The 15,111-nt window shown below is 40.5% G+C and overlaps 1 protein-coding gene across 2 annotated transcripts in view; it reads left to right on the forward strand.

The window, feature by feature from the left end:
• The first annotated feature begins 543 nt into the window (after nucleotides 1-543).
• The window catches only part of nbeal1 (neurobeachin-like 1), a 36,781-nt gene continuing 22,213 nt past the window's right edge, over nucleotides 544-15,111 (forward strand). The window contains exons 1-12 of one of the 2 annotated variants that reach the window (XM_044110039.1): nucleotides 544-617; nucleotides 1,026-1,292; nucleotides 8,473-8,564; nucleotides 8,786-8,947; nucleotides 9,029-9,110; nucleotides 9,206-9,333; nucleotides 9,692-9,774; nucleotides 10,366-10,451; nucleotides 11,044-11,407; nucleotides 11,481-11,587; nucleotides 12,592-12,678; nucleotides 14,602-14,685. In XM_044110039.1, the coding sequence (XP_043965974.1) occupies nucleotides 1,242-1,292; nucleotides 8,473-8,564; nucleotides 8,786-8,947; nucleotides 9,029-9,110; nucleotides 9,206-9,333; nucleotides 9,692-9,774; nucleotides 10,366-10,451; nucleotides 11,044-11,407; nucleotides 11,481-11,587; nucleotides 12,592-12,678; nucleotides 14,602-14,685 (1,326 nt within the window). In that variant the 5' untranslated portion in view covers nucleotides 544-617; nucleotides 1,026-1,241. The remainder of the gene's footprint in view (nucleotides 618-1,025; nucleotides 1,293-8,472; nucleotides 8,565-8,785; nucleotides 8,948-9,028; nucleotides 9,111-9,205; nucleotides 9,334-9,691; nucleotides 9,775-10,365; nucleotides 10,452-11,043; nucleotides 11,408-11,480; nucleotides 11,588-12,591; nucleotides 12,679-14,601; nucleotides 14,686-15,111) is intronic. The other variant, XM_044110040.1, reaches the window with a different exon arrangement.

Below are 15,111 nucleotides of genomic sequence, written 5' to 3' on the forward strand. Positions count from 1 at the left end.
ATTCGGAAACGAAAACTTGTTCTTAGCAACCACGTAGATCCACATCGACACCATAAAGCAGCAGCATGTGTCGCGAATAGGGTACTCTATAAAAATAACTTTTCCCAGTTATTCACTTGTAAATGTATTACCTCGTTTGAATACACCGCAGTTGAACGCCAAGCCCTGTTTATTCGAATAGATTTGCATTTTATAGAGGTGGAATATTCATAGATCGCAGTAGCCTTATGTGGTTTACCAAAATAAGATTAGAGTTATGATCTAGAGTAGACGACGTACTCAAAGTAATTTATCTTGGAAGACCAAACGTGGCACTATAAAATGAATTCGTTATTTAGTTTAAATAAATATGTTTGTAATAGTTTAAAAGTAATTGTAATGAATACAACAAAAGTAAAATTTATTAAATTAAGAAATGAATGATAATAGACTGCATTTGTAGTCATTATTTGTAAATAGTTTGTTCATTATTTACGTAATGTTCTGCATCATCTGGTATTTGTGAGGTTTTTATTTTGAAAGGAATCCAAACATCCTCTGACAGGAAGCTTCCCGCAGCAACAGCAACCCTAGAGACGGCGGTGGCGGAGGTGACAGTTGGGCTTTTCGCTATCTAGGTAAGTGGGCTTCAAGTTGGCGACGAATTTGTCATTGTAATGTCTTTTATTTGACATTTATTTTTATTTTATTCCATGAGTCGTGTTCTAGTCGGACTAGCTGGGGCGGACGAGACGTTTCTGTCACATGAAGGGGAGGAGGAGGAGGAAGGGGGGCTTAAAGAAATAGAAACAGTCTTCTTTTATGACAGCTAGGTTTTTGGCTAGCTTGACCAGGTACGGTGGGAATCGTATGACAGCGTTCAAACCGATAAACCGACGGTCTGTTGTATGTTTAGGTTTAGCGTTAAGCACAGAGTAAAGTAAAGTGTCATTACTGTGTCTTGACATAACCACCACAATGTATTTACTGTAGCATTTGTGTACACCCTGCCCCGACTCTGTAATTATTGGTGTTGTCCAACACAGCCACACCTCCACAGAGAAGTAGAAGAAGAAGAGTGGAGAAGTGGGAGTACAGGCCGTGGAGCTGTACGTCCTCCACAGGAATTAGTTCTGACCTGCTATGGAGTAATTTTGGATTCTCCCGGAAAAGTCATGGATGGCTTCGGATCATGACTGCCAGGGAAGTGACCTCTGTGGGCACCGCAGCCTGAAGGAGGGGGTATCCCTCTCTGTGGCGCTATGGCATCCAACGAAAGACTCTACGAGGTGTGGATGCTCTACTGCACCAAGGTGAGATGATCTACTGCTCCCATAATCCTCCTAAAGGTCAAAGGTTGATGTTTCCTTACATTCAAAGATCCAATCACTTTGTACTGGTGACGGGATGTTGAGTACAAAAAACTTTCTTTTGGTATTTATAGACCAATCACAACTGGAAAAGTCTGGAGGTTTATTCAAGTATTTTCAAATATACATATTGCAATAAACAACAAAATAATTAATTGCTTAAAGCAAGCTCAATAATTTCTATTTGTATAACTTATTGTTATTCTTCTACCAAAAACTGGATGACCAAAGTCTTCAATCGACTGCTTTGTTGTTTCTTTTGTTTTGTTTATTTATTTTTGATATTTAAAATGTTTCAGTGTTTATCAGAATTTAAAGGTTATTGGTCTTTGGGAACAGTCTCAAAACAACAACATCATTGTTTATCGTGATAACTTATGGGACAATTTATCGTCTGGTAAAATCTTCTCTATTTTCAAGGTATATATATGTATGAAAAAGAAAGTTTATGGGAAAATGTGTGTTTAGGGACCAAAATGGTGCATCTCCTACCCTCCTTCCATCGCTCTACATTCATCCATCCATCTTTTTGTCCAAGCAGCAGACTAGCAGAGCAGGCGTTCCTTGAGTCAGCTGTTGGCTAGATTTAATTCACTCTGCGATAAAGCACGCACACATCCTGCCGTCCAATCAAAACAGCCTGCCTAAGCTGCTCCTCACGTGAGCCTGGCTGCAGCCACTTACTTTCTTCCCTCAGTAATCCCTCACCATTACACACACAGACACACACGCTATGCACGGCTCACTACACATGAAGCTGTTATTCCTCCATGCAGCATATGACATGTAATAATCCCCCTGCTGAGAGGTTAAGAGCGTGAACGCGGACGGTGTGTCTTTCACCTGCGCGGCGGGGTTCTTGACAGAAGCGTTAAGTTGCTGTCTGGGTTGTGCACAACAGTCCTGATTAGTTGTGAAAATGCCAGCTATGTCTGGAAGCATTTGTTCTGGCTGGACTGTGTATTTGCATCGACTAAGACAGGATCGTTTTACTTCATCCTGACTCTGAGCCAAAGTCCACAGGGCCGGGGTTTATCTCTGCGTGAGGCCAAAGAGTTGCAGAGAGAAGAGCAGTTCAATAAACGTTGGGGCTTTGAGCCTACATTGTTAAAATATTCACTCCCTGGAAGTTTTGCACATCTTGTCAGCCACAAACGTTAACATATTTTATGACCTAGACCAACACAAAGTAGAACAAAATAATAGGAAATGTGTATGTTTAATTTTTTTTACAAAAAAACCTGTCCCTACTAAAAAGGATTCCGTACAACCTGAGGCTGCCACCGCCATGTTTCATGCTGTGTTCATGCTGTATTCATGGTAATGTGTTTTGTGTTGGTTTGTTACATAAAGTCTCAATAAAATGCATTGAAGTTTCTGACAAAATATAAAAAGCTTCGTAAGACGCTATAGACATGGAGTATGGGACTTCCCTGAACTATATGTGTAGACATGTGTGAGGGTTGCCCGGATAGGTTGTCTGTAAGAAGAACCTTGTGGTCATGTGGGTTATATCAGACAGGAATGTTTGTGTGAAATACCAGACCCCCTGAGGAGCCTCTTCTTCTCTCTATCAGCTCAAACTTGCAATGAAATACCACAAAAGTGTCAATTTATGTATTTGAAAGTAAAACATGGAAATATTTTACTCCTGATTCAGAGATTTTAGGAGTTAACACATTGAGTGATGGTATTGCGACATGAAGCTTTAAAGTAGCATAAAATATACCAATAGAACTACTAATGAGTCCTATCAAAACAGAATGCTAACATTAGCTTAGCATTTCAGAATACTGTTCTGTTTGAAAACATTGTTAGCTAAAAAATGTCTGGAATTTCTTCAATACTGTAGCTGCTTTCAGTAAATTGACTCATTTATAACTTTAAACACTAATATTACTCTTATTATTTAGGTTAGTTAGCATGTAGTTCAATATAGCCTCCATGATATGTAGGTTAGTAGTTTAAAGGCGTGTTTTAGTTGGACAAATGTGGTAAAAGTAAACAATTTTACAAGCTTTCTCTGTTTGGGAAGAACTGGTTCATCCGGTCCGGTCAGGTAGACTATCTTTTGTTTCCATGACAGCCGCTTAGTTCCTGGCGCTAAAAAGGAGGAAGAGGCTTGGCTTCTGTTTTGTCTTTTAGCTCATGATCCAGAGGTCAGAAATGTGGAAGATGTGAAGCACATTTTTGTCTGTGGCAGCTGTCGGAGTGGCAGCGTTTTCAGGGATGAGGTCAGGAATTGTCTCTGGTGCAGCTGTGGAATCCGTGTTGGGAAGCATGAAGGGCTCTCTGTTAGTAAATTGTGTTGTGTTTGCACGACTACAACGGAGAAATAAAATGGTTAGTAGGAAAAATGTGTCTTAAAACACATTTTCTCCTCCATTACGCTTTAATGACTGCAGTTCATAAGATTAACTTGTGGATACAACATTAGAAACCTCGTGGATTCCTGCAAATTTATTTGTACTGCTTTAAACTTTTCTACTTTATATAACATTACAAGCACAAGTTTGATGTACATTATTTAATGTGATGGACCAAACAGAAGGTAATGCTTAACCATGGAGTTCTTCAAATTAATTAAGAATGTGTCCTTTCCCTTCCTCTCCACACTAACTCACTACGTTATGTTGACCCATCGCATACATTTCCAGCAAAATCCACTAAGGTTTGTGTTTTCAGTGCAGCAAAATGTGGAGCAACAGTTCAGCTTTGATGTAAATCTGCTGGAGTTGACTCCGACTTGCAGAGGGGTCACAGACGACTAAGGCTGTTACATAAAGCCGTTCTCCTCTAAGCTGTCTCATTGGTCCGGTGTCGTCCCCTGACAGTCGAGGCCTCCCTGAAACTGAAAACGACCCTGCGTTACCTTCCCTCCTCCACCGGGTTATTAGAGCCTGCAGGAGAAAGTCGAGGCTTTATTGTGGTTTTTGAATAATGCTGGTTTACGCTCCTAAAGCCTTTGTTTGCTGCAGAAAATCCTCTAAATTCCCCACCATGATGGGACAAGCCTCAACTGCCTCTGGGGATCATTTCACCCTTCGGGTTGCTAACTCTAGAGGAGAATGGCGAGACGTCTACAAATCATGGATTTCCATTTAAGATCACAGAATCGACGCCCCACCCTGCCCTCCTTCAAGTTGCTTTTTGACTCAAGTGGAGGAAAAAGCGGCAGTAATTTGCATAAACCTCTGCACTCCTGGGAGATGGAAGGAAAAAAGATGGCAGACACAAGCTTGCAGACTACATCCCATATTCAAACTTCCTGCAGCCTGCAGGCTAGCTGTTTTATCTCTGTCATGAATATCTCTGGAATAACAGTGATGTCATCGCTCAAAGGGGTTTTAACTCCTCCCATTGGCGTCTATAAATACACTTGCAGGAGTGACATCATGGTCAGAGGAGTTGTCACAGAAATAGGAAATTATGTAGGACCAAAGAGGGAGCAGAAACACAAACCTTTAAACCTGAAGAGAGGAGACGGTTAAACGCCAAACCAAACCAGGTCACGTGTTTCCACACAAACCCAACTGGGAAGCCATTCAACCAGCTGGTCGACCACACCGGTCTACTTATAAACTTTACTGACTTGATTCTTTTTTACATTATTTTTGTAATCCTGCAGTTTTTAACTTTAGCCCAGGAAGCAGCCCTGGTAGTTACTAGACACATTTAAAAGCCGTCATTCATGCTGGTCCCTTTTAGAAATGTTAAACTAATCTCTTAGCTACAGAAAAAAGGCAGATGGTATCAACTTATTGGGTTCATTTGGACAAAAAGCAGCAAAGATTTACACTTCAGATCTGAAGATTAATCAGGTCTGGTCGGGCTTTTGTAAATTTTGATTCACTTTATCCAACTGATTCGTATTTCTCATTACTTCAGTTGCAATTGATGATGGAGGTTCCTGGCCATCGATCGGCGTTTTACTCTCCACTGTAACAGTCGCACCGATCTCTGATCAATGTGAAATCTCATTTTATAGAACGGAGAGCATCGATCTCCTGATTTCACGGCGGTCAGCGTAAACAGATCGTTAGGAATGTCGTTCAGTCTCCTGGCCGGATCAGGAGGTTTCGGTTTTATTAAGGCTGAGGAGGTGAAACAAGGTCGCCATGTTTGTGATTGCTACTTACAAAGTGTAGATGGTTTGGTGTGTGTGTGTGTGTGTTTGCCCAGGTCCTGATGACAGATGTGGATAAACAGAGCCAGGGTGTGTCCCCCATCCAGCACAGTCCAAACCCTCAATGGGCATCTGTGCTGGTACTTAAAAGAGGGCATTCTTTAAGACACACACCACAGTCATTCAGTCAGTGTTTCCTGCAGGCTGCAGCCTCTTGAGAGTAAAGCTGCTGTCTTGAATTATTGTCTTTAAGTGATCTGGCAGCAGTATCCACATTGGGACAATAGGATATTTATTGCTTAAGTATAAACTGACTTCAGCAGCGGCCAATTAAAAATGCTTTTCTCCCACTGTTGACTTTGATTTATGCGGCTGTAGGAAGAAGGCACTCATGCTTTTCTCCTTTTAGCTTTTTCTTTTTCCACTCAGATGTCTACTGGCCTCTTTTTTCTCCTCTTTCCTGATTTCACACACACACACACACACACACACACACGCATACAGCAGCCAGCGTTGCTAGATTGTCCTGATGACTTCACTTGGACTCGTGCTGATTCACACAGCCTGTTTGCTCCGTTTTGGCTGATTCCCTCTCTGACACGCAGACAGAACCCGTCAACCTTTCTGCCCTGTTTCCACTCTTCCACCAGACAGCAGTGAAGAAAATAAAAGTCTACAGTCGTGTTTCTTGTTATTCTTAGATTCCCACAGTATGATGACCAGTAGCAGGCCCATTTTCAGCCCTCAGAATCGTTTTCTGTGGACTTTAATTGAGGAATGGTGGAGAACTGGGCCGTCATCTCAATATTCAGACCATATTAGTTCCAGATATATTATTGGCAGGCACAGTTTACATACTTGATATACATCTCCTACCAAATATCACATCCGTCTTTGAAATTGAAATATTGCAAAAATGTATGCCATTTGGGATTAAATGATATATGATGCTCTTTTTCTTTTTGCTATATAGTTTCTTGGTAGCCATATTTATAGAAAAGAAACCCATATTCTGTTTTTGTTGCTGAAAATGGACCCACACGATTTCTGAGATTGGAATACTTTTCTATTAAATAACCTTTTTATTTGAAAAAGGTTCAAAGTGTGAAATAAAAATGAATAACAAATGTTGCTTTAATTTAAAACAAAAAAAGAGAATTATTCCAACTGTGAGTAAGTTTAGTGATATTTTTTAAGTAAAAACTTATTTGATTTCAAAGAAATCTGCAAAAAAATCAGCTATATATATATATATATATATATATAATTTCTTTATTTGCGCAAACCAGAAATTTTCTGACAACTAAAAAAAATATATTTTGTTCCCAGCAATGAACACAAAATATATTAACTACTAGCTTCAGTGTTAGACTCCAATTACAGGAAGCTATTTTATATGAATGTATATTTTCAATGTAAAGCATGTTGACATATATATGTAATTCATTCAGGAGAAAGAGCAAGACTGAGCAGATAACAGGAAGGCCTGTGGTATCACCAAATTTTTGTGTTTTATTTTTTCTTTCTGGTTTGAAAAATATAAATTAAGAAAATATTGGCCACCCATAAAGATCTACATTGGGATCCTTTCATTCTTAGAGGATTCTGACTGAACAATGTGAAGGTATGCTCATCTACTTTCATGGATAATATAAGAGAGCGCTTTGTTTAAAAAGGAGCTAAATCTGTTCCTCTGCTTTCGTTTGGTTGTCTCATCCTTCCTCTTGTTGTTGTTCAAGGAATTTAGCTAAAGCTGTTATCCTAGTTTCTAGAAACCCGGCCTCAGAATGCAGCCAGGCCAGTTTTCCTCTCCTTACACATTCCTTTTCCCTTCGTCTAGCAGCTGCAACCTTCTGTTTTTATGGTAACAGTTTCTTGTCTCACGGGTTTTTAATGGTTGCCTCAGGGAGCAAAGTTCAACCGCCTGATGTTAAACCTGTTGAGCAGTTCTTGAGGGAATTTCAACCATCGCTCTCGTCCACAGACAGAGTTCTCAACACGTGTTGGGAGTATTAGGCGTGGAGATGGTAGTGAGAAGAATCACACCAACAGTCTTGAGTCACTCGCCCAACCCTCCATCCTGTCCATTGTTTGAGTCGTTGCTACTTATGAAATGCTTCCTAACTCTGCCAACACGCGGGTTGTTTTGGTCTCATGCCTCAAGGTGTGAATGGTTATGAAACAGCCTGAGGAGACGAGTCATGGCTGCAGTGCAGGTGTTAGAAAGAAAACACCTGAGGCCACTTCCTCTTTTTGGTGTTGGCTTTAAATACTTTCACGCTTCTTGTTCTTTAAGATGTAGATGAACCAGTGAGTGTAACTGCTGTTTCCTTTTTGTCCAATGTAGAGTCTGAAGACTTTACCCTAAAGTGTTGGATTTAAAATGTATCAGCAGAACAACAATGTTCTTCTTCCTCTTTTTTTTTTCTTTCCTGGACTGAATTAAGCATTTTGCTTAAATTTTTGATGTTTTATCATAAGCCGTCTAAGAAATCCACTGGTTGAAAGCACTTTCATTATCATATTGTTTTCGATTCTGGTTAAAATTTCAGCAGAACTAATTAATTATACATTTGTGATGGTAGGACAGAGAGGACTTTATCCTACCATGCCTGCCAAACAATTGGCTGTCTCTTAGATGGCATCTAATTGTTGTTTAGGTGATGCAACATTGAGCTTAGAAGATTTGTAAAGTGAAAGTCTGTCAGGTAGCAAACAGCTGTTTCTTTTGCGATCATTTTCCAATCCTATACAACCACATCTGTCTTACTTAAATGCACGTTTTCAGGTTTTGTTCTATTTTGAAAAGTCTGGCACTGGTGATTTTCTTAAGATTTATTTTTTAGCTCAACTTGACTGATTTTACTTTAAGATATTTCTTACATCTTTACCTAATAAATGTTTAACAGATTAACTAACAGTTTTATCCTCTTCTCTTTCCCCCTTCATCCTTCTCCACTCCCTTGTTCTCTGTCTTCCTCTCCTGGATTTTTCCAGAGAGATCCAGACTACTTAAAGATATGGCTGGAGATTTTCATCAGCTCGTATGAGCAGTGCCTCGACGTAGACTTCGAAAAGCCCCCTTCAAGGTAAGCGCCGGTAAACTTCAAAACCAACCGTAGAGCAGCCGTGACACGTGATTTGGAGCAGAGCAGCTTCATTTTGTTGCAGGTATTAACTGACCTCTTGGCTGTCTGTGCTCAATCACATGAGTGTCAGATGAAAGTCGTTTAGCTGAGGCATGCGAGACATTGGCGTCGCTCTACACCTCCCTTAAAGATGGCGTCTGTCTTCATCACTGTGTTTCCAGACCAGACGAGGTTCCACCTGTGTTGACGCTGCTACCCGACAACATCCTGCAGGTTTTGCGCCACCAGCTGCTGCAGTGCGTCCAGAAAGCATCAGACGGCCTTGAGCCCGAGCAGCAGAACCTGTCGCTGCTGCTGCTGAAGTTCCTCATCATCATCTGCAGGTGGGATAAGGATTAAATAATCCAGATAATCCGTCCTACAAACCAACCCACCGTCTGATTCTTCATGGTTGTTTCTCAAAGGAACTTGTCCAATGTCGAGGAGATCGGCACTTGCTCTTACATCAACCACATCATCACCATGACAACACTGTATATTCAGCAGGTCTGACCCCAGTCGCTCTCTCATAGGAGTAATGATAGTGGGACACGTGGTGGCAGGTGTGACGGGTTTTCTGTTTTCTGTTTGTTGGTTTACAGCTGAAGAGTCGGACCAAGGAGAAGGAGATGATGGATCAAAGTCAGGCGGAGGACTTTGTCCGCCATTCGCTGGCGTTCTGCGAGAGCCTCTACGACCCGTACCGCAACTGGAGACATCGGACAAGCAGGTCACCACTAAAATAGTTTTTCACTAGTTATTTACGTGGGTACTGGTTAATAATAATCTAATTCTGCTGGCTATTTTCTGTTTGTTGTTTTTTAACATAATCTAGAGTGGATTTTATAAATTTTGTGTTTGATATCAACATAAAAATATGAACAGTAATGATATGATTAGTTTCTATTTTTAAGCTCATAAACAAACAGCTGTCATTTGTCTTTATGTCCTGGTTTATAATTCAGTCATTCCAGGATCTATTTCTACAGGACAAGCTTATAAATTCAGCATATGATTCATTTGGTTATTGGTCCAATAAATGCATGTGAGGAAACTTTTCTTAGATTTCTCCTCTTCTGTCTCCTCAGGGAGCAGCTGGGCGCCGTCGAGAGGGGAAGGCAGAAGTACAAAGCAGCGTCGCTCACCGTTGAATTCATTCCCTTCTTCTACCGTAAATATCTCCAACAAACCGTGACGTAATCTGATGGTTATAATCTCCGGTTGATGGGTGAAAATTACCTTGTCATCCTCTCATATGACTCAACAGGTGCAGATGAGGAAGTTGTAAAAATTGCACAACATAAGCTTCCCTCTTCTGTTTCGTCTCTGCTTTCCCTGTTGAATCCGCTCTGTGCCTCCGGTCCGTTTGCCAGGGATGAGATGAGCAGATAGTAAATTCTGGCGGCCATGTTGAACAAAGAGGCTCTTCTGTCCCGTGTCGTATGCGCGGCTGCTGTGGTTTTGCAGAAAAGATAACGCTTGGGGCCCGACCAATTAGCCTGTCGTCTCTGTTTTATGCTGTTTTGGTGACTTCTGCTTGGTAACTAGTTGAAGTTAAAGGAAGTAGACTTCCTGGAGCCACAATGTCAGATTTCATTCCTCAGCTGGATGTGTTGACAGATGGGTTAATAGATGACCAAACCCTAAATTTAACTGCAGTGTGTTTGTTCACTCTGGATGATATCTGGGCTACAGATTCCATCGGCTTTTCATGCTTGACTGTATATTTTATGTTGATTTATGGTTTTTATTTTTGGTTTAGAGTGCTTCCAGGAGAGCGAGCATCTGAAGGAGAGCCTGAAATGCTGCCTGCTGCACCTGTTTGGAGCCATAGTAGCAGGGGATCAGGTGAGGCTGGGGTCAGAGGTCACAAAGTGTTGCAGCTTCAGTTGAAGCATATTGTTATTTGCAAATGGTTCAAGTTTAATTTGGATGGAATGGTGGATAAATCTGTCCAACACTATTCTTGCTTCACCTTCTTCAAATTAAACAAAATTGGTGTCAATCGTTTGTGCTGCTGTGATTTCAAAGATATTAGTAAATGTTTCCAGAGGTCAAAGGTCAACCTGCCAGTACACTTTTACAAAATCAAGCACATTTGGTGTCAATTACCAAATTATAACGGCACAAGGAAAGTGTTTTGCTGCACAAACTGTTTAAATAAAACAGTTGTCTAGTTTTATTTAATTTGAAGATGGTGGGAGGGGCAACTTCACTCAAGCCATCGTCATGGTTACAAAAATTTCAGCTAGTATTATCATTATATCTTTTGTATTGAATATAAATGTTTGCTACTATATAACAAGATATAAACAAATTTTCCTCCAACTTCACATTGACTCTCTTTGTGTTTTTATGTAACATAAAATCCCAGTAAACATAAATGAATTAATTTTGTCATAAAGTCCCAGAGCATCAAGTCTTGTTTCCCCGCCTGCAGAGGAACGCTCTGCTCGCCATCTCTCCAGCCACCATGGAGGTTCTGATGCGGGTTCTGGCCGACAGCTACACGGGGAGCTGCTCATCGGAGGAGGCCGAGGACTGGGACAGCGAGGACGTCAGCCGCATGGCCCTGCTGACGCTGGGGTGCCTCAGGGAAGTGGTCCAGTGCCTGCTGGCCTCCAGCTCTGACCAGCGGCAGGTGGAGATCGCCTCCGTCTTGGAAAACTACTTCAAGCTGCTCAACTCGGACCCAGCTGCTGTGGTCGCTGCGAAGCAGCAGCAGCAACCAGCCAAGGGTCGGGTTCCCACACTCGGCCGACACTGGGAGATTCGATTTGTGGCGCTGCAAATTCACATGCTAGGTAGCTTCTTTACCCAAACGTAAACAGTAATAATTTCTTCTGTGTGTTGATTCCTCCTGTTTCTGGCTTTCAGACACGATCAGGGACATGTTCCTGTGTTCAGACAGGCCGGTTCTACAAGCCATCTTCCTCAACAGTAACTGCTTTGAGCATCTGACTCGCCTGCTGCAGAACAGCAAGGTAAGGCCTGGACACGCAGCTCAGGGCGGCCAAAAATAACCAGAATTTACATTTACTGTGTCGCATTTCAGATTTAACAGGGCAAAACATCAACAGTGTTAAATAGTTCATGAAATCATATTTTCTCACTGCAACCATAAATTTAAATCCATGTCTCCGGTTGTAACAGGGCTGGGCGATAAATCGATTTATTGATTTGTTTAGTTTTTGGTTCAGAGTGACGTCTACCGCCATCTTGTTTGACAAGCGTGTTTTACAGCTTCTGTTCATCTGGACATCGAATTCTGGTCAACTCTGCTTCAGTATATTAGGGTCAGGTTAAGATTTTAGTTTTTTAATAATAATTAAATCAGGACAGTAAAGTTTTTATGACTCCCAACACAAAAAATAGCAAAAAATTAAAATGAGGAATGTTGAGCATTTAGTATAAGTTTTAGAAATAATGCTGAATAGAAATAGTTAATCTTTTAACACATCAACATTAAATGATCAGTACAGGACTTTAAAACAGTTTTGTGTTTTGACGAACTGAGCTGGTTACGTCAGATCCTGATAACTTTACATTTTCTCATAAAATTTGTTTGTTTTTAATGAAAACTAGAAATGGATTCAAATCAGATCTGAAATGAAGAAACTGGAGATTTCATTTTGAAGCTGTATCGCCCAGCCCAGGTTCTAATGACAAAATGTTTAGAATGAATTCCCATCTTTCTTTTCTCTATTTCTGACTCTGACTGTTAGATCGTTTGAATTGAAAACCTCTGTCTGTGTCTGACATTGGTCCTGTTAAAGGTTCAGAGTTAGCGGGAGCATTTTGCAACACCGTGCATGTTTCTTTTCTCACAACAAGGCTGGATCACCGACACCCTGCGGACGTTCACCGCTTTTAACCTCTCACCTTTTCCTCCTTTCCATCCTCTAAACCTCCCCCTCTCATCGTCTCCTCCTCCTCTTTGCCTCCTCTTCCCTCACACTGAGCTGACATGTTGCCTGTTGTGTGTCAGCTGGTTAACGCTAGGTGCACGGCGGCAGACAAGGACCAGAAAGATATAACCAACAACAGGTTACAGACAGGAGAGAGGGACACTCAGGTACCGTGGAGAAAAGTCCCCCCTGCCCTCATCCTCATTCGCTGCTGCCAAATCCCACCATGCCACTCCACAGCAAGAGCGTCCAGCTGCCGTGTTTCACAGGATAACTCTCTTCATGTTGTTAGCTTAGCATCCTTTGGTGCTTGTTTCATTTTCTAAAGGATGAAAACGAAGGTTTCTAAGAGAGAAAACAGGTCTACCTTTCATTATTTTCACAGTTTATAATTTGTTGCTTCGTAATTTAAGTTTTAGATTTTGCAAAAACGAAATGTTGCCATGTGTTATTGTCTAATTTCTAGTATAGTTTTAAGTCAGCACTTCATTCAAATTGATGAAAAGCTAGTAGTTATAACTTAGCATAATTAAATCATATTTTACCCAAATTGAAATATCTGCACGTCTTCAGCTTATCAGAACATCCATTAAGGTCCAAAATCTGTATTTTTTTCATATTTTATTCAGGGTTTTTTCATTTGTTTTCCAAAAACATTAAAGCATGATTTACACTGGGTTACAAAAGATATTTTTTTGGAAGTTGTCTATATTTTTTCAACTGAATCAGGTCTATTTCGCACCTCTGAATCCAAAAAATGGCATTTGTTTTTCTCAATCAGGTCAGGTTTTTATTCTAATTTGATCTTCTGACTAAACTGATTAAATGTTTATGACATTATCAGTTCATTTCCATTAGTATTTCTCATCCAAAAAAGGTTTTAGGAGGAAAAACGTATATTAATTAAATGTTACAAACTTGGATTTCTGTAAATTGAACATCACGTCTTATTATTTCTCCTTCTGCTCATCACTCATTGAAGCCAGATTCTCAGGACAAGTTATGCATTTTGATGCTTATGTTGCATCCATAGTTCAGAAAGTTGACCTGATGGAGCAAAAACAATATGATTTTTGAACTCAGCTCATCAAAATGACCCTAAAACAGTTAAAAAATACCAGACTGTTGACAGTTATCATTACCCTCACAGGCTATTATGCTAAGTGAAATAATTTACCAGAGGAACTGCAACTTTTTCATCAATATTATGGATTTATTGACTTAAAACAAGCTGAAAAGTTACTTCTTATGTCAAGAATAAACTGAACCAAAGCCACTTAGTTTATCTAAATGTGTGAAAGCCTTCAGAGGGACGTTCTCTGATGTGACTCGCCAGGTGTAAAGCATCAGGTGTTTGCTGGTATCCAGTGTCAGAAGCAGAAATTCAGGTTTAAAAGTCGTTGTTGTGAGAAGAGAACCAGAAGTTTAGCTCTGAGCAGCGCTGCAGTTTTGGTTTCTTGCTGTGGAATGACTTTGTTTGGCTTCTTCATGACCATTTTTCAGTTTGTTCCCCCTCCTCCCTTTCACCTTGTCTTGGGTTCACCTGGAGTTCTGTCACAATGGGCTTGTGTGCAAAATCCAGTGGTTTGATGACGACTCCCCGTCCAGCTGGTCCAACTCTTTCTGTCTGATAAACAGGAGCCGGGCGGAGCTGGATGAGGGGTGTGTTTGCATCCTGCATGCTGAGTGTGTTCATGTTGTCGGGGAGCTACTTCTACTTTCTTTCATGTGGTTGGCGTTAGCTTCCTGCTCCAGTCACGCCTCTATTCTTTTTTTTTTTTCGCCTGGAGCAGAAAGACGTTATTTATCTGCAGTAGGAGTTTTGATGCCAGCTCCTACTGCAGCGACTGATGGCGGCTAAAATCCTTTTATTGATGATTTTACTCACTCCTCTCACATCGGCTGAATCAATCGCAAAGGCATCGCTGCATATCTATTTTATGTCAGCGCCTGAATCAGTGGATCGTTTTTATTCTCTGCATGCTTGTTCATTCATAACATCTATTTGTAATAAAAAAGATGACATCACTGGTTTCTCTTTTTATGGGAACAAGTTGGAGTGAGTGACTGAAATGTTTGCTTGTTTTCAGGTGATTCAGGGACGCCTGGACTCGTTAGCGGTAGCAACCATCAAAGCCCTGACGACGGTTATGCATAAATCCCCAGCTGCTAAGGTCTGACTCACTTAGAGGATAAACGGTGCTCTCCAGGTTTATCGCCATCCCACAGCATGATGCAGCCAGAATTACTCTCAGTACATTTAAAAATCTCTTTAACTACTCAAATAAATATCACTGGATATATCGGAGTTTTACTTTTTAAGTTGATAAAGTGTCTAGGAACTTTTAATTGCTAAAGAATTACTTTCTGTTTCTTTGGGTAGAAATATGATGAGAGACCGATCTATTTGTTTTAGTCACTCTTCAAAAGCAAAAAGACAAGAGAAAATGTCTATTATTCCACAATAATTCTAATATATTTAGGTTTTCTATCAGCAATTTCCAATATTTAAATAAGACATACATTATATATATGGATGCACACAAAAAAACAACTTTTAAGCATTTAATCTTCAAACTTAAAGGACAAATGATGATTGC

The sequence above is a fragment of the Gambusia affinis genome, linkage group LG24 (assembly GCF_019740435.1).
Source record: "Gambusia affinis linkage group LG24, SWU_Gaff_1.0, whole genome shotgun sequence".
Lineage (NCBI taxonomy): Eukaryota > Metazoa > Chordata > Actinopteri > Cyprinodontiformes > Poeciliidae > Gambusia > Gambusia affinis.